At 40.8% G+C, this 16001-nt stretch overlaps 1 protein-coding gene across 1 annotated transcript; it reads right to left on the reverse strand.

Annotated features, from left to right (window-relative positions):
- Positions 1 to 1672: 1672 nt before the first annotated feature.
- tbr1b (T-box brain transcription factor 1b) lies at positions 1673 to 5750 on the reverse strand. Its single transcript, XM_075479734.1, has 6 exons — positions 5059 to 5750; positions 4633 to 4787; positions 4366 to 4487; positions 3920 to 4078; positions 3331 to 3392; positions 1673 to 2516 (listed from the first exon to the last, which is right to left on the reverse strand). Exons 1-6 carry the CDS (start codon positions 5748 to 5750, stop codon positions 1673 to 1675), a joined length of 2034 nt encoding a protein of 677 aa, XP_075335849.1.
- Positions 5751 to 16001: the final 10251 nt, after the last annotated feature.

A 16001-nucleotide genomic window follows, 5' to 3' on the forward strand; every position in this document is an offset into this window, starting at 1 on the left:
TACACATTCTCGAGTGCATTTACTGAACGTCAGCGTTCAATGATTTTTCAAGTGACGAAAGGGATCAAATGATTGAAGCAGAGCACACATAGATGTTTTTGTTGTTGTTGTTGTTGTTGTTGTTGTTGTTGTTGTTGTTGTTGTTGTTGTTGTTGTTGTTGTTGTTGTTTAGAAAGTAAATGTCAACACACATTTATGAATTCGCGTTCTGGGATTATTTTTGGTCGTTCCTCTGTCTTCTGCTTGCTTGTTCTGTTGCTTTGCACATTTTCACAAGACTCCTAATGGAGCATTCCCTTTGGCTGCAAAAAAGGAAGAAAGAAAGAAAAGAAAAGAAAAGAAAAGAAAAGAAAAGAAAATGTGTCATCTTCACAGTATCGTGCGCAACCATGACCGAAAAAAGGCACTCCACAATGTTTGGCAGTCTCAGTGGCAATCCAACCAAATGTTGCGGCAACATTTGTTGAGTCAGGAAAAGATATCTAAAGGCGGATGAGGCGCTCTCCACAGGAAGACTTCTGAAAGATGGCTGGTCACACAAAATCACTCCATTTTCTGCCTTTTTAGGTTACATTACATTTGGTTGCACAGTCTGTGAGTTAAACGGACATTTGGACAAATTATATATATATATACTGTATATATAAGCCACTATTTCATATTGGGAGTATATCCGTGAACACAGAGCACAGCAAGGTGTCCACAGGTGTTGGAGGAGAGCAGGGGGAAACAGAACGTCCTCTGTTAAGGATGCTTAAATCACGGTATCTCTAGTGCGATTGATATATTCTTATTTCCGTCGATGTCTAAAATGATTGTCTACATGATGTGAAAATGCCAGATGGGAACTTTGCAGTTCCCTGCAAAAAAAAAGAAAAGCAAATCATTTCAATCGAACGGGATTGAGTGAGTCAAACATGCCCTGACCATACAGTTAACATCATTTATTATGTTTCAGTCACGTTACAGCAGATATACAGAGATTTTTTTTTCACGACAGCATAGCATACAGGCTGTGAAAATGAACCGACGGGATATAAATCAATATGAAGAAAGACCCCTAAGTCTACAACACTTATAACTTCTTTAACCACATGAACGCAATGAATGTAGCAGTGATCAGTAACGCCATTTACACTTTTAGTAGCCTACTGCTTCCATAAAGTACAAAATACATCTTTTTTTTTCTTTCTTTTTTTTTCCACTGACAGGGATTATTAGGTCAGTATATGCTACACGAGACCATTTCATGTACAGATTCCTAAATATCTTTAGTTACTAACAGTTTGGGCTACTTAACAGAAGAAAGTTGGCTTTGAAAACACTAGGCCAATTATGGACGCGAGTTCATCTTATTCTGTGTACATTAAAACACTATCACAAATGTCCCAGAGTATTTACAATATATTCATAATTACAGTGATTCTGATTCAACAGTGTGGCGACAAGGCGCCCAGTTTATGGCAGAACTGAGAAGATAAATGTGCACTTTGGCCATTAACTGCGGAGGATTAAGATAGATAGATAGATAGATAGATAGATAGATAGATAGATAGATAGATAGATAGATAGATAGATAGATAGATAGATAGATAGATAGATAGATAGATAGATAGATAGATAGATAGATAGATAGATAGATAGATAGATAGATAGATAGATTTCTTTTGTTCTAACTGTGAGGATAGAAGCTGTAATAACCAATGTCCTTTGTACAGTTTTTATCGCACTCTCTCGGTGCCAGCAGCTCAGATTTTAACGGGGACACAGTCTCTGGAACCGGTGTGGCAGAGGGCGAGATCCTTCTCCGTTTGGCCTGTTCAAAGATACCAGAATCACTCGAATCAATGGATTTAATGGAGGACGGCGTCTCTATCCAGCTCGACTCAGATGTCATGTCTTTGGGTTTGGTCTCCTCCGAGCCACCGATCGGTGACCTCTCTGTGGCAATGGAGTCCCCCTCCTCCGACAGGTAGTTGGTGCATGCTCTGCCGCCGATAGTGTTGGCGGGCCAGCAGGAAAAGACCGAGCTGGATTTACTATTTACACCACAGTACTGCGGCGGCGTGCGTCCTCCCCAGCCAGACGGGTCTGCGTAATAGCCAAGAGGCCGGTTGGAGCAGCCCGCTGTCGGCAGGGGAAGAGCCTTCACTCCGGCCGCTGCGTAGGACAGCAAGGTGGCTGCGTTACCGGCGAAATCAGCGGCGTCGTATGCCGAGGCAGCAAAGTCCAGTCGGTTGTTGGCAGGGGTGACAAACCATCGCTGCGGGGGGGTGGCAACAGTGGGCTCCTCGGTTTGCTGCGGGGATAGCAAGCTGTTGCCGAGTGGGACGCTGCGCTCCGTGCCAGGACCAGTCCCCACGCCAGGGTGAAAGCGAGATTTGGCATAAGTGCTGACAAATTGGTCCTGCAGGAAAGAGCTAGGCATGGCGTATCTCGCACCCGGCACGATCTGTGAACGCGGAGAGTCACCCGGTGATGGAGTTAGGCGGTCAATGTCGCAACCTGTGTAGACACTGAAAAGATGGAGAGAAAAACAGAGAGACAATTCAGATGCTAATTTGTGCGCAATGATGGGTTGTCAAGAAATGAGAGAAACTTAGGTCAACGGGGCCTATCTATACCATATCACAAATTTAATAAGGAACCTCTCAAGTTATATGTTGTTGTTTTTTTAATTAATCCGGCTTTCTAAAACTGAGATAATTGTGGCGTTTTAAAAAGCTCGAAATGGGTCTTCTCCCTCATATAAAGAAACATCTGACTGAACTGTGAAAAGGTGTGTCGCCAAGAAGAACCAAAAGTCACCAAAAGCATCTTGTAAACCTCCTTGATTTTCCAATCACTCCTCAGTGTGCGTATTTACTGCAAAAAAAAAAAAAACTTGCCGAATTCAAATGAAGGCGGAACAGTTATTGATAAAAAAAATTTAAAAAAAACAAATACTGACTCAGTCATTTTTTTTCTTGTGCAGCATTTATGTGGCATTTCTGTCAGTTAAATGAAAAATCTTTGCCTCGGTTTGGAGTCGGTGCAAAAGCACAAAATGAACTGATTTAAACCCACGTCTCCTGCATTTTTTAAAAATCACGTGAGGTCAAAACAGGGTGTGAAGCATCTAAAACAAATCCTCTGAATTACAGCGCTGCTTTTCACCTTTCTTTTCGACTTTTTTCCAAAGGTAACCTGGTTGTTGTTAAGGGGTTTATTTTCTTTTTGTTTTCTTTTTTTTTTTTAAGAATTAAAATTCCAGCAACGTGTAAACAAATACACAGCCACGATATTGTGAAAACAAAGACGGAAATTATGTTTGGAAAAGGACGAGCTTACGTGTCATAATTGTCCCGAAATCCTTTTGCAAACGGGTTGTGGTCGATTTTCAGCTGCGTGATCTGTGGGGAGGGAGGAAAAAAAATGTGTGTTCGGTGATCAGATGTTGAAAAAACTTGAGTTTGGAGTTCAGTGCAATGAAGCCTAAAGGAAAAAAAAACTTCTAGTTCTGTTCTTTTTCGTTCTATTTGAGTCTGAATCGTGAATAATACATAATTCATCCAAAAAAATAAAAATAAATCGAAAACTCATTTTTTCCGCATAAAGAATTAAATTAGCAATTAGTCAGTGCAAAACTGCACACAGAAGCGAATACTGAAAACAGTTCGTCATCTGATGACTCTGTTATGCAGAGGGGGTGAAAGCATGTTTCCATGATGTTTAGCAGAGTTGCAACTTTTTTTGGGGGGGAAAAAAAACACCTGCAAATGAATGGACAATTGCTGATAATCCCTGTTTGAATTTAAGGTCTTTATCTATTTATTTATTTATTTTAAATTCCCATTCAATGGGCAAAATTTCGACTCCCTGCCTCGGTGATGTTGAAATGGTTAAGGGTGCACAAGTGGACTTCTGTGGGTGGTCTTACATCGGTGTTCTGGTAAGCCGTGACCGCGATGAACTGCGTCTCCGTGAAGGTGAAAGTCTGAACTCTTCCTGGTTGGCTGGTGTCCTCTGTCCCATCCTCACTGACCTCCACCACGTGGAGCCGGGGTTGGTACTTGTGGAGAGACTGGAGTACCACCATCTGGGGTTGCAATTGAAGACGCGCGTCAAAAAAAAAAACAAAAAAAAAACACTTTCAAAAGTTTGGAGAGACGATAAAAGCGCTACACTATACACTGCTATTGTTGCACTGCAGTTTATACAGACACAAAGAGAGTAAGACATGTTCAGAAAAAAATATTAATAATGATTAAGCGGTACAATAAATAGAGGGGGTGGGGGGAGAATCATATAAAGTTCTAATCAGAATAGCCAAAATATTTAAAAAAATACACTAAGGTTGAACTGGTGGTTATCGTGTTGAATTACCTGCCCCGTGTTGTTGGAGGCACCTTTGTTGTTTGTGAGCTTTAGCTTTCCAAACGATATCTCTTGACGCATCCAATGAGCACCAGTATTCGGTGAGTCCGGGTGCATGTAAACTCTATTTCCTGCAGAAAAATACAAGTAGAAATAAGACTTCAGTGGCCGTAAACGTTTGATTTGAAAAAAAAAAAAAAAAAAAAAGAAAAAAGAAAGAAGAAAAGATTTGTAGTGGAAAATCTTATCCAAAAAATATATACATACGACAGCTACCTATCACGTTTGTGTCTGCTTTTCCACATGGAACCCACTTTCCACCTTGGAATCGCCAGTGATTTGGATCAGCGAGTATTACATCCACGAATATATTGTAGTGAGCAGTGGGGTCAAGGCCAGAAATGTTGAAGCTTAAAAATGGAAACATTCGTCTGCGGGGGGGAAAAAAAATTAAAAATAAACACATTTAGCAATGCTCGTCAAATCGAAAGCCACACAAATCAATTTTGATGTCTTGTTTTATTTTTATTTTTAGCCAAAGTCGCTTATGCGTTTTTTTGTTTGTTTGTTTTTTTTCATTTGATAAAACACACTATTTTTTTCTTTTTTTTAAAAAAACTTTGCATTCATTGACTATGATGTAAGAGGGTGAAAAAGATTGGATTATTCCTTGTGGCCTTTGACAGGCGTGAGCGCACTTACCGCCCTTGCTTTGTGATGATCATCTCTGTTTGGTGTCGGTGAAACTTAAGCCACAGGGCCCTGTTGCACAGATACACCTGCGCTTTCCCCGGAACCAGTCCTGCTTGCGCCGAGGAGAACTGGTAAAAAGCCCCTCCTTGGTATGTGTGTCCATATTGTTGCGCATAAGGGTAACCCGCTGCCGGGTAGCCTTGAGGTGAAGTGTTGGTTAAAAGGCTGTTGTAAGCTCCATTAGTTATGACGGGGTGATGGGCCATGTAACGGCTGGGACTTCCGATAGAAAAGGCGGGGTGCGCTGGTCCATGCTGGCTCGGATAAGGGAACATGGCACCGGGAGCTGCTGAGACAGACGGCGGCTGGGTAGACGGAGAAAAGATGCACCTTTCTCCTGCAGATCCATCGAAATTATGACGGATGTCAGAGACTCCGTGAAGATCAGGAGAGAGTTTGCCCCTCTGGACGTCCCCTGATGCGTCCTTGGAGTCGGGAAAATTGTCTGCCTCTGACTGATTCGTCATCTCCCTGGAGTTTTTTTTCAGAGGTGAACTTCTCTCCAGGTTGTCACTTGCAGATATAATAGGATGGTCCTGCAACGAAAGCTCTGATCCATTGGAGCTCGCAAAGCCACTGCCCACATTCATAAATTTCTTGGAGAGATCACTCGCCAGCGAGATGCAATTCTCGACCTGCATAGCTCAATAGGAAGCAACTATTAGCTCAACCTATATCACAAGCTTTTGCACACGCCTTTCCTCATCTAACACTTTGAAAACGCCTTGCGATGACTTGAAGAACGGAAGGCGGCAAATTAGCCAATTGACACCATCCAGCAATCAGGGTGGATTTTCTCTCCTTCCCTCTCCCCGCTTTGCTAATGAAACAAGTGCTGCCATTGGTTAACTCAAGGTTGTAATTTAATTAGACAGCTCTTAATTAGGACAATCCGAGGAGCGCCGTGAGCAAAGTGATTTGTTTGTAGTGTGACACGGGCCTATATGTGTTTAAAACATATGGACTCCGACTGTTTTCTCCCGATGATAATAATGATAATAATATTTTTTTTTTAAAAAGGAAACACAGAAATCAGAGAAGCCCGATGTAATTATAAGGGCTGTTTTTCCTTCAACCAACTGTGTTATTTACCTTTACCCGCGTTATTTACCTATTCATGCGCCATGAGTGCTAAAGTGTGTCCGCAGAAGAAACGAAGATATATTATTAACACGCTAAAAATGACAGTCCATGGCAGGCAGGGCATCCGAAACCTTAAAATGTTTGTGATATAGCGTGAAATCATGGCGTCGCGCTGAGGATGTGTTTATGAGTCCCAGGGCTGGTTAATATTTCATGCACCGAAACTTATGAAGCGGTGCACTGATAACAGAGGCTGCCGTGGCAAACACAGCTCACTGGAGGAGCTCCCAAATACTAAATACTTTTGGGACTGCAGGCTGAGGGTTATTCTGAAACCATTCAATTTTTGCTTTTTTTTCGAGGGGGGGATAACTGGGGAAATGAGCATAAGAGAAACAAAAAAACAAAGAAATAAAAAAAAATGAGATCAGAGATCAATAATAAAAAACTAAAAATCTGAAAGGTTTATGAGGAATAGTCCAAAACTACTTGAAGTTCTCACTGCCATGTAGTATTATGGATCAATTTTGATTGAGAAGAGACAATGAGGGGCTTTTTCTTATCATTATTTAGTTACAGTCACTCAGTCCTCAGCAGAGAAAAAGTGTCTGCTGCTGGTATAAACACCTTCCATGTTAACCTGTACTGCTGCTCCTATACTAAAGGTAAGCGGTGTGATGACTGTGATGTCTCTGTAAATTGCAACTGAGCACCTTTTTGGACGATTTCTTTGAAATTCTTCATGGGGAACAATTCAGCTACAATGTGGGCTCATAACAAATATGTTGCCTGTCCTTTCCATGGGTGAAAAATCTTAGAAATGCCATTTCAGTGCTTGTGATTGCAATCTCAACATGAATGTTTTCGTTTCACTAAACAACTTTTTGCAGTATGACTAACCAGCTATGGTGCGCAGAACAAACGTGAACAAAATAAGGTTAATGGTGCTCCAGTAAAAGCCTATTTTATGGGTGTGTAGGACCACCAGCTTGTGCCTCTAATGAACAGCCATGAATTTCTGAAGTTAACAAGAGGGGTCATTACAGAAGGGCTACTGGGTCCAGCAATCTATTTCTAAAAAAACATGCAAGCACAGGCTTGTCTTTGCCCAAGGAAAAGAGGCCACTCTCTGCTCTACTCATTACAGGATTATGGTTCACTTCCATTGCTGATCTTTAATAAGCAAGATGCTTTTCTTCTCCCCACCGAACAAACCAATTGTTGAATCAGCCATGCAGCAACTCGGTGTGTTTCCCCAGGTGCTGTGATGCCTGTTTATCAGACAAAGTCTTCTCTTTATTGGCTCAGTGGACAGTGGGGGCTGATTTGTTGTGCCCATGGCCAGCTTTGTCCCTCGGGGAGATATAGAGCTGTGCAGGTTAGGATGTCTGCCTTCTGCCATGCAGAAACCCTCCTTTGACCAGCTGAGCATAATGCAGTGACTCACTGTGAACAGCATTTATCGCTATATTTATATTCAAAAATGATTTTTTTTAAATGCTAATTTGTGCATATATGCATACATTTACATTTTATTGGTACAGTCATATTATAGAATACTGTATATCCAAACTGAACCAAAGAGCTATAAAATAATCACAAAGAGAATGCTTTTCTCAAGGTCTGGTTAATAAAGTTTATTTGAGGATAAAAATAAAAAAAAAAAACGTGTTTCCTTCAACCATCATGTCATCTTTTTTAATTTATTATCATCATTACTTTTTTTTTATTATTATTGTTGTGCCAAAGGAATCTGCTCGCCACCTGGGTCTAATCCAATCAATGTGAATGACAAGGAGAGAAAAAGCCTGAAAGTGAGCACCAGCTTAGGGACTTTACCTAATGCCCAGCACTGTCACTTCAATGATGTGATCACGGCACACAAAATGACAACAAAATTATAGCCAGCAAGGATATGGGGACATAGTGTGCTACTCCAGTCAGGTGAAATTGCTTTTTCTGACTATGAAATGGCTTGTCTCTTGTCGGATGGGTAAACATTTCCTTGTCAGGCCAGTAATAAGGAATGAGGCGCACTGGGCTGAACTAAGAGGGTAGAGCCAAGGTTATTTGGGATTCATGACAGGTAGTGGCTTATATTACAGTAGCTCTAAAAATTTCATGGGAATGCATTTAAGATGCCCTTTAAGTTATTTATATGTTGTTTGCTAGATGTCACATTGCAATTTCCATCAATACATCAAACTGAAGGATTCCCTTAATTCCTCTCTGATCTTTGGCTTTAAAAAAAAAAAAGGACTAAACCTGCATTTACCTTAAGTCTTTAATTAACTAGCATGACTAATCCGATTGAGTGTGGTGGTGCTTTGTGCCATGCTAACATAACTGTATCCCCATGTGGCTTCCTGCCATCAGTGATCTGCTCTGTCAGAGGGAAACAGGGTGCTTTCTGACAGAAAAGACATCTGGAGACCTGCTAAGGGGCGGAGTGGACAGTTGTGGCTTTTAAACCCTTATTAGTCGTCCTCCCTGGACACACAGAGACACGCGTCTACGCAGAAGTGCACTCCTACACCTGCTCATTATTGATGGCCTTTAAGGGTCGCCCAGTCAGACCAGACTCAAGCGTGATTCTTTACCACAAAGCTCACAGCAAATTAACCTCAGCACAGGTGATCATGATGTTCAGTGGAAATACAAGTGGCAGGGATCATGTGGTAATACCATACCAGAACTGCATTATAGGGACCTTTAACCCAAAACTAAATGTATGCATTTGTGTTTTTATCTGGAGTAAAGAACAATCAAATAAGACTATTATTGTGTGTGATTAAAAGCCAAACATTTGCTTTGTTTCTATTCTCTGCAATGTTCAAGTTGATTTATAGCAGTACCTTAGTGTATTTAATAGTAACTGTAAATTAAATCTAAATATACACAACATCCAGGTAAATTAGCAGTCAAAGAAGACGGTCAAGCAACATCTGGTGATAATTGTAGATAACTGTTTTTTTTTTTATCAGGTTTGCAGTTTCTGTCAAGCAGCCTCCACACTCACTCACTCACTGACACAAGAGAAGTGCTTTGCTGGATTGATCACAGTCCCTGTTTTAGCACGGGTAGGTGTATGCAACATGGTGATCGGATGCCGGGGAGATGCTAGGTTGAGAAGCAGCTGCGGCTTAACCAGCTGAGAAGACGTGAGGGCACTTACCATCCAAGCAAGGAAGTGATAACGAGTAATGTTTGTATGTTATATTCAGTTATTTTCATAGTAAGATCAAAAGATTATTACTGAGATGCCAACACAGTAAAAGAATAGTATAGTTACATTTTTTTCTACTTATTATTTTGTCCAAAAAAACCTACTTGCAATACTACTACACTGTGAGTAATAATTAAGCTATTTAGTGCTAGAAGTAATGACAGCACATGGGCTATGAAATAACAGTAAAATAATATCCTCTTTGCTGCCAATATTTCACTGTTATTCCACACTGGAATACTTTACAGAGCACTATTTACCATTTCAAATGTATCGTGTAATTATTTTCTCAATCAAAGGAGTTTTTTTTAACAATTTGTCTTTTATAGCTGCAAGAACCGAAAAACACGTACAGATTTTAGTAATATGAACAATCTAAATGACTTTACAGTCATTACTTTTCCCTTTTTTTATTATTATCACAGCATATGTCTCAAATCCAAAATTTTCCTTTAGGTTTAGTAGGGTTAAGTTGTAAAAACAGTCTTTGTTGAAAAAACATCAATATATTTCAAATTTGACACCATATCAATTTATCTCTTAGGTTATGCACATGACAAAGTGGAAATTTTCACAATCTTACGGAAACATCAACGTGGCTCTATCAACCACAAGCAAAGCTCCATTACTCAAACCCTGGAATAATGTGAATAGAGATGATACTGTGTGGAATTCATACATAATTACAAATGTGTGAATGTTTTCTAATACCATTTCTGTGGGAAAGTAACACTTGTGAAATACTGCACTCCTCTGGGTACCAAAATCCCTGCGAGTAATGCCTGCAACTGCTTCAAGCTCTCTGATGTGTATTATTTGGCTTAAAGATTTGCGAGGATATAATATCAGGCAGCACAAAGTCAGTGGAAGGGCTAACATCCCCACCAAAAATTCTTTTATCACCTGCTTCTGATCTGTTATCAACTGTTTGGTTTGTTGCTGGTCTCGTTAAATTTTAAAGAGCCAGTGTGACCCTGGGAGTGCAGTTGGGGTTTGTGACCATTTTGTTATTTCTGCTGCCATGCACTGTCAGACGTCTGTGAGTGAAGAACATGGCCACTGTCCCTCAGTAAGCCCACGGCATAAAAAATTCAGACTAACTCCACTTTTTAAGCCATTTCTGATGAAAAGCACACTCAAATGAAACTGACTTATGCCAAATGAATATCATTGAATCGCTGTGATTGTGAGGCTGATGTTTGTGACTTTGAAATTATTTATTAAACATCAGTTCCATTTTAAGAGTGGCCATGCCATCAAGTGTGCACTTACTCCTTTGAGGTTTCCTGAGCACCATCAGCCTACGTCTGAACAATAGAGGACAGAGACTTAAGCTTTGCCTTTTCTTTTGTATAATACTTAGACAAAAAGAAAATAAGTACTTATTGGCCCGTCTCAGTTGTGTCTGACATTTTATTGTTAAATCAGCAGGAAGACTTAATGATAACCCTTTTGGTTAAATCCAAAAACAGCAGTTCATAAATCATTTATCTGATTTGGTATCTTAATTTCAAATCTGCGAGAAACTGATGACTGACCTGCAGTGGAAGCACTCTTAAAATAAACCACAAATGCTGCACAGATCTCTCGAAAGAAAACCAAATTCTCAGTTTGGAGAGAAAATATTTGGGGGAGAATAGGAGCATACAGGCGACAGTCGTGTTACAAGAATAATCTTCATTAAAATCACAGGCAACAACACCAGGCCAACACGCAGCTCATTGGGAATGCAGTGTGAAAAGAGAGGCCCACAGATTATCACTCTGCGTAACTCATGTTTAATTTATCCAGGAGCAATATTGTCAGGAGCCCTTCCATTCCAAAGAACTAGAACGTTGATAAAATGTGGAATAAGACCAAGTGAGGCCCAAAAATAACACAAGTAAAATGTCGCAAAATGCAGTGAGCACACTTGAGAGTGAAAGCATTAGAGGCATCTTCGATATGTTTAGCACAGCTTCACAGTATTGTAATACAGCTGCTTTCTGATTGTTAATATTTCAAAGGACGACTTCTAAGTGGGGCCGACAATGAAGGGTTCACACAACAAGCAGACATGATACTCAGCGCTTAACCTTTGCTCGGATTTGAAACCGTTCCACAAAAGCCTGCAACAGAATCTGCAATGTATAATCCCCTTTTCTATGAGATAGAGGCGAAAAAGCAAAATACTCTTGCATTGTGCTATAAGAAGTAAACCTAAACCAATTTCTGTGTGCTCCACGGTGTGCTTTCTTTCCTCCTCCTCCTCCCCATGGCTGAGTGAAATGGAATTGCCTCTCACATTCAAAGACAGCTCTATGAAGGTGATAATAGAGCTACTCCCTGCTGTCTGCAGGCAGGAAATAGGAAAGTGGCATATGGGGCCAGGAACCAAATAGAAAGGAAATGTGACCAGGCAAGGGAAGGAACTAAAGGAAAGGTTAATGATCAGTTCTGAATTCTACAGGGAAGAGAACTATGTTCCAAGTTGAGATGAAAAATAAATGTGTCATGATTCATGTCTCCACCACTCACATCTAGGCTGCCACAAACAAACATGTGGAGTGCGGTTTATTGTCTTAACAAACTCAGCCAATGATGTGGCTCATAGAGAAATAAATGATCGATTTGTTTGTTTATTCTTCTTTTAAATGAATGTTTGATCCACAGGCTCAACAGAACACAGCATGTAGCTGAAATTAGAATGGCAATTGTTAAAAAAAAGGTGAAAAATATAAAGAGGGCGCTTCTAAATCAAGAGAGAATCCATCCTCACAGCCTCACCAGTGTGCTTCAACACATGCAGACTGCTGGCCGACATCCTACGGCCGCCTTTAAAGGCGCTCGAAACGATCACAAGCCTTCAGTGTCTCAAAGAGCCTTTAGGAACTGATCATTTTTTTAAGGAGGAGAAAACCATACCACAGCAAAGAAACTAAATCAGACGCCAGAGAGCGATTTGTGTATGAGGAAAGGAGGAAGAGGGAAGGGAAAAAAATGATGGAATGACTCAAAGCATTTGCAGCCAGTGTAATTGGGGAGGGAGTGCCATAACATGGATATATTATCATTAGAGTGATGTACAGCTTGTTAGCAAAGAAGGGAATTGGCTTCCAAAATTTCTCCCTGTTACCACACCTTGGTTGAGAGAGCTTTAGCCCCCTCACCACAAGCCTGGATTGCCACCTTTTAACTTTGAGTTACATCTGCTGGGAGAGAAAAAGGAATCAAATTTGAAGCAATTTGCACTTGGTTTGTGCTGCTACCGAGTTTCACTGCAAGTTGTCTGTTTAATTATCCCAGAGAACGGGTGACACCAGGAAAGACTGGAAAATGAGTGAAATTAGGATGAAAAAGCTGACTGAGACTGTAGACTTAAGAGGCTACTGTCGAGCATGAAGTGGAAATATTGATGCAGCATAGTCACACAGCATGTGAAACCATGAAGCTATAAGTGACTGAATCATCAGATATTAGAAAGTCAGACAAATCCTAACATATACAAAACACTGTAAACACTAGATTCTAATATCCTGCTGGCACTTTATGCTGCTGTATAAACAGCTGGACATTAGAGACAAAGCAACATCACACAGGCCAGTTACCTCCAGATCTGACAGCTAGATCATTCGAAGCTGACAAGATAACACTTAAATGCAAAGGTGACATGACAGTGTCTTCAGAGCCAGATGGATCAATACTCAGCTTGGCTCTTCAGGATCTGAGCAGTGGTTCTGCAGCCACGTTGCCGGATTAATGATAGGCTATCGCTGTCTGCCACCGTGTCTGCTATGCTATCTATGAGCAGATTTCCTTTCTTATGTTGCAATGGAAATATTGATTCGTTCAATTTGACAAAACAACCCAAGATTCCAGAGGAGACCCAGAATATTTTTTTAAACATATTTTAGCATAGTTGTTACCTCTTCCAACCCTAGAGGCCCTTGTAATGGGTTTTGAGTGTTTGTTATAAAGACATAATCAATGCTAGATTTTAAAGTGGTTCAAGCATGGCACATTAAAAGTAGCGGCTAACCAGTACTGATGAGACAAAAACTGATGTGGCAGTTGTGACTAAATTCCATTGCAATAAGCTTTTCTAAACTTACTCTGGCTTGGTGATAGTGACACAAATACTTTTTTTGTATCTGAAAATTCTCTCTGTTGATCCAAAGGCTGTTAAGTTTTGCTACACAAGTGTGGAGATGCTGATGTTTTTCAAGACTAGCCTAGGCTTTAAGGGGGTGGAGATCCAATGACATAAGCTAAAGTATGAGAACTAGAAATACCTTGCAAAATGGGATCATTGTAAGATGATGCACAGCCACAGAACAGATAAATGTTTAAGTTACAGTCTAATGCTTAACGAACTGCTACACATAGTTGTGAAACTCAAATGATCAATGATCTGTCAACACGTAGTTGCAGTCAAAAGGCGCTCAAAGTAGCACACTTTTCCAAACCATCCCCCAGTGATACAGCCAATAAGTCCCGTACAGTAGATCAGTTAGCGAAAACTCGGCAAGTTGCCTTGGTGACCATCCAGGCTGCACCGACTGGCACCATTTCTATTTTTTCCCCCCTTCTCCCATCTACATCTATACACGTAAATAAAAAATCAAATCTATCTTTCAAATATTCAAGAGTCCCTTTTTCCCTGGGAGAGGTACGGAGTATTGTTGAATAATGCAGCCAGACAGGGATCTCCCAGAGCAGGTCTCTACAGGCATCACTGAGTAGGTCTGATCCCACTTGAGTTGCATCTATCATGTTGACATCATCATTCACACAAGGAGATATGATATGACAGTAGTACACTACTCTACTACTTGAGCCAACTCTTAAAGCAGGCAGTGGTGTTACTCATTTAAACCAATCTACTGGCCATCTGTTGATGCTAAAATCACTGTCTGACTGCCATTTCTAAATCAAACACTATCATTTTGTCTTTATTGCTATCTACTGGATGCAAACATGATTTTGGAGGCGAAAAAAAAAAAATTGGTAGCCTGTGAGACACATATTCTCTTTTACCTCGTGCGATCCTGGCGGGTGTGTAAATGTAAAAACCACAGGGACATGCATCTACAGAAAAAGAAAACAACATCTACATGCAGCAGCAGCAGGTCTCTACCTTGCAGATTAGGGCACTGGGAGCACTTTGCAGGTTGTTGTCACAGGTATGACGAGGGAGAATTGCGCTCGCTATCCCCAAGTTGCACAAGGTGTGAACAAAATATGCAGCCAATTTGTTTTGCGCAGAATTAGAAAAGGAAAAAAAACATTACAGGAGTCAGCTGGGCTATAGCTATATCTGTCTCTCGTTTGCTTTGGATGCAATTCAGGCATTTTTCTTTTTCTGAATTTCCGTTTTATCAGTAGCTCTGAGGTACAACTGAACACGTATGTTCTGGTTCAATTGGTTATTCTAACTGGACCACGAGTGCCATCAAAGCAACAACGAAGCACCAGACACAGCATCAAAAAGAAAGCAATCCAACAAGCTCAATCACAATCACAAGGACAAAGAGAGAGTGTGAGCATTGGCACAGGAATTACCAATCTTGGGGGAATTGGCAAGACCAACAGCAAGCAAGTGTATTACATATGGCGTGCCATTTTCACAGCTTCCACAAAGAGAACACAAAAAGTGTTATATCTCACTACCTAAGACTAATAACAACCAGATATGCTGAATCTGTGCAACAAGGAGTTGAGGTAACTGCAGCTTGTGAAGGACTCTTCTGTTCATGTTTGATTTGTAGAGTGCAGCGAGATGGTAAACTGTGTGGTCTGAGCTGAGCAAAGGCGGCAAATTAAGCTGTCCTCCCACTAATTCTATGAGGTGTCAGTCAGGAAACTGGACTGCCAGGATGACTTTCAGCTCGGATCAAGCCAGATGGTTTCTTAACACTGAATAAATGAATTGATTTGTATGAAGCATCCTTAATAAGGTTCATATTGCTCTGTACAGTTTACAAAGATGGTCGGCCTGAGATTAAGTGCCACAATCTGCTAACCTCCACGAGGTACTTTGTGAATCTTCTCAGTTCTGCTGACATGACTATGACTAACATCTTCACAGCGTTTGTATCTGTTATGTTTGACAAAGTGTGAGGACAAGGCCTTTGTCATCACAAACGTACACAGCTCACACCTCAAGTGGTGCCATCTTCAACCCACTACACTTTACTACTATCATTAGATGGATTGGTGCACTTTCCCTACGGCGTGAGCTGCTATCAATTATAAAGCCATCTTTCAATTATTGTATATTGTGAAAGTACCTGCTAATGAATTGTGAAACTACTGTGTTATGGTGTGATTGTACTGGGCAATAACCAGCTACTGTACACATAGGCGTCTTTTTCAATTAGATGCGGGTGGTGGTTTTTCAGTCATTAAGAGTATTTGGTGTAAGGAGGTCCACCTTACACTTAGCCAAAGGTGTTTCTGCAGTACCTGTTAGCCAGCAGCATCTCGGCCCCAATGCAAAGCCACTGCTGCATGTAAGAGGACTCCAAAGACAACCTGAGAGTACCCACTGTGATTTTCACTGGGGATTTTGATATTCACACCTGTGCTAGGTGTTGTTTGGGAG

The sequence above is a fragment of the Odontesthes bonariensis genome, chromosome 12 (assembly GCF_027942865.1).
Source record: "Odontesthes bonariensis isolate fOdoBon6 chromosome 12, fOdoBon6.hap1, whole genome shotgun sequence".
NCBI lineage: Eukaryota > Metazoa > Chordata > Actinopteri > Atheriniformes > Atherinopsidae > Odontesthes > Odontesthes bonariensis.

Coding starts and splice junctions, on each gene's coding strand:
- tbr1b (XM_075479734.1), bottom strand. CDS start 5,750: ATGCAGGTCGAGAATTGCATCTCGCTGGCGAGTGATCTCTCCAAGAAA. Junction 4,079..4,365: donor CCTCCAACAACACGGGGCAG/GTAATTCAACAC, acceptor TTGCAACCCCAG/ATGGTGGTACTCCAGTCTCT. Junction 3,393..3,919: donor CGGCTTACCAGAACACCGAT/GTAAGACCACCC, acceptor CCCTCCCCACAG/ATCACGCAGCTGAAAATCGA.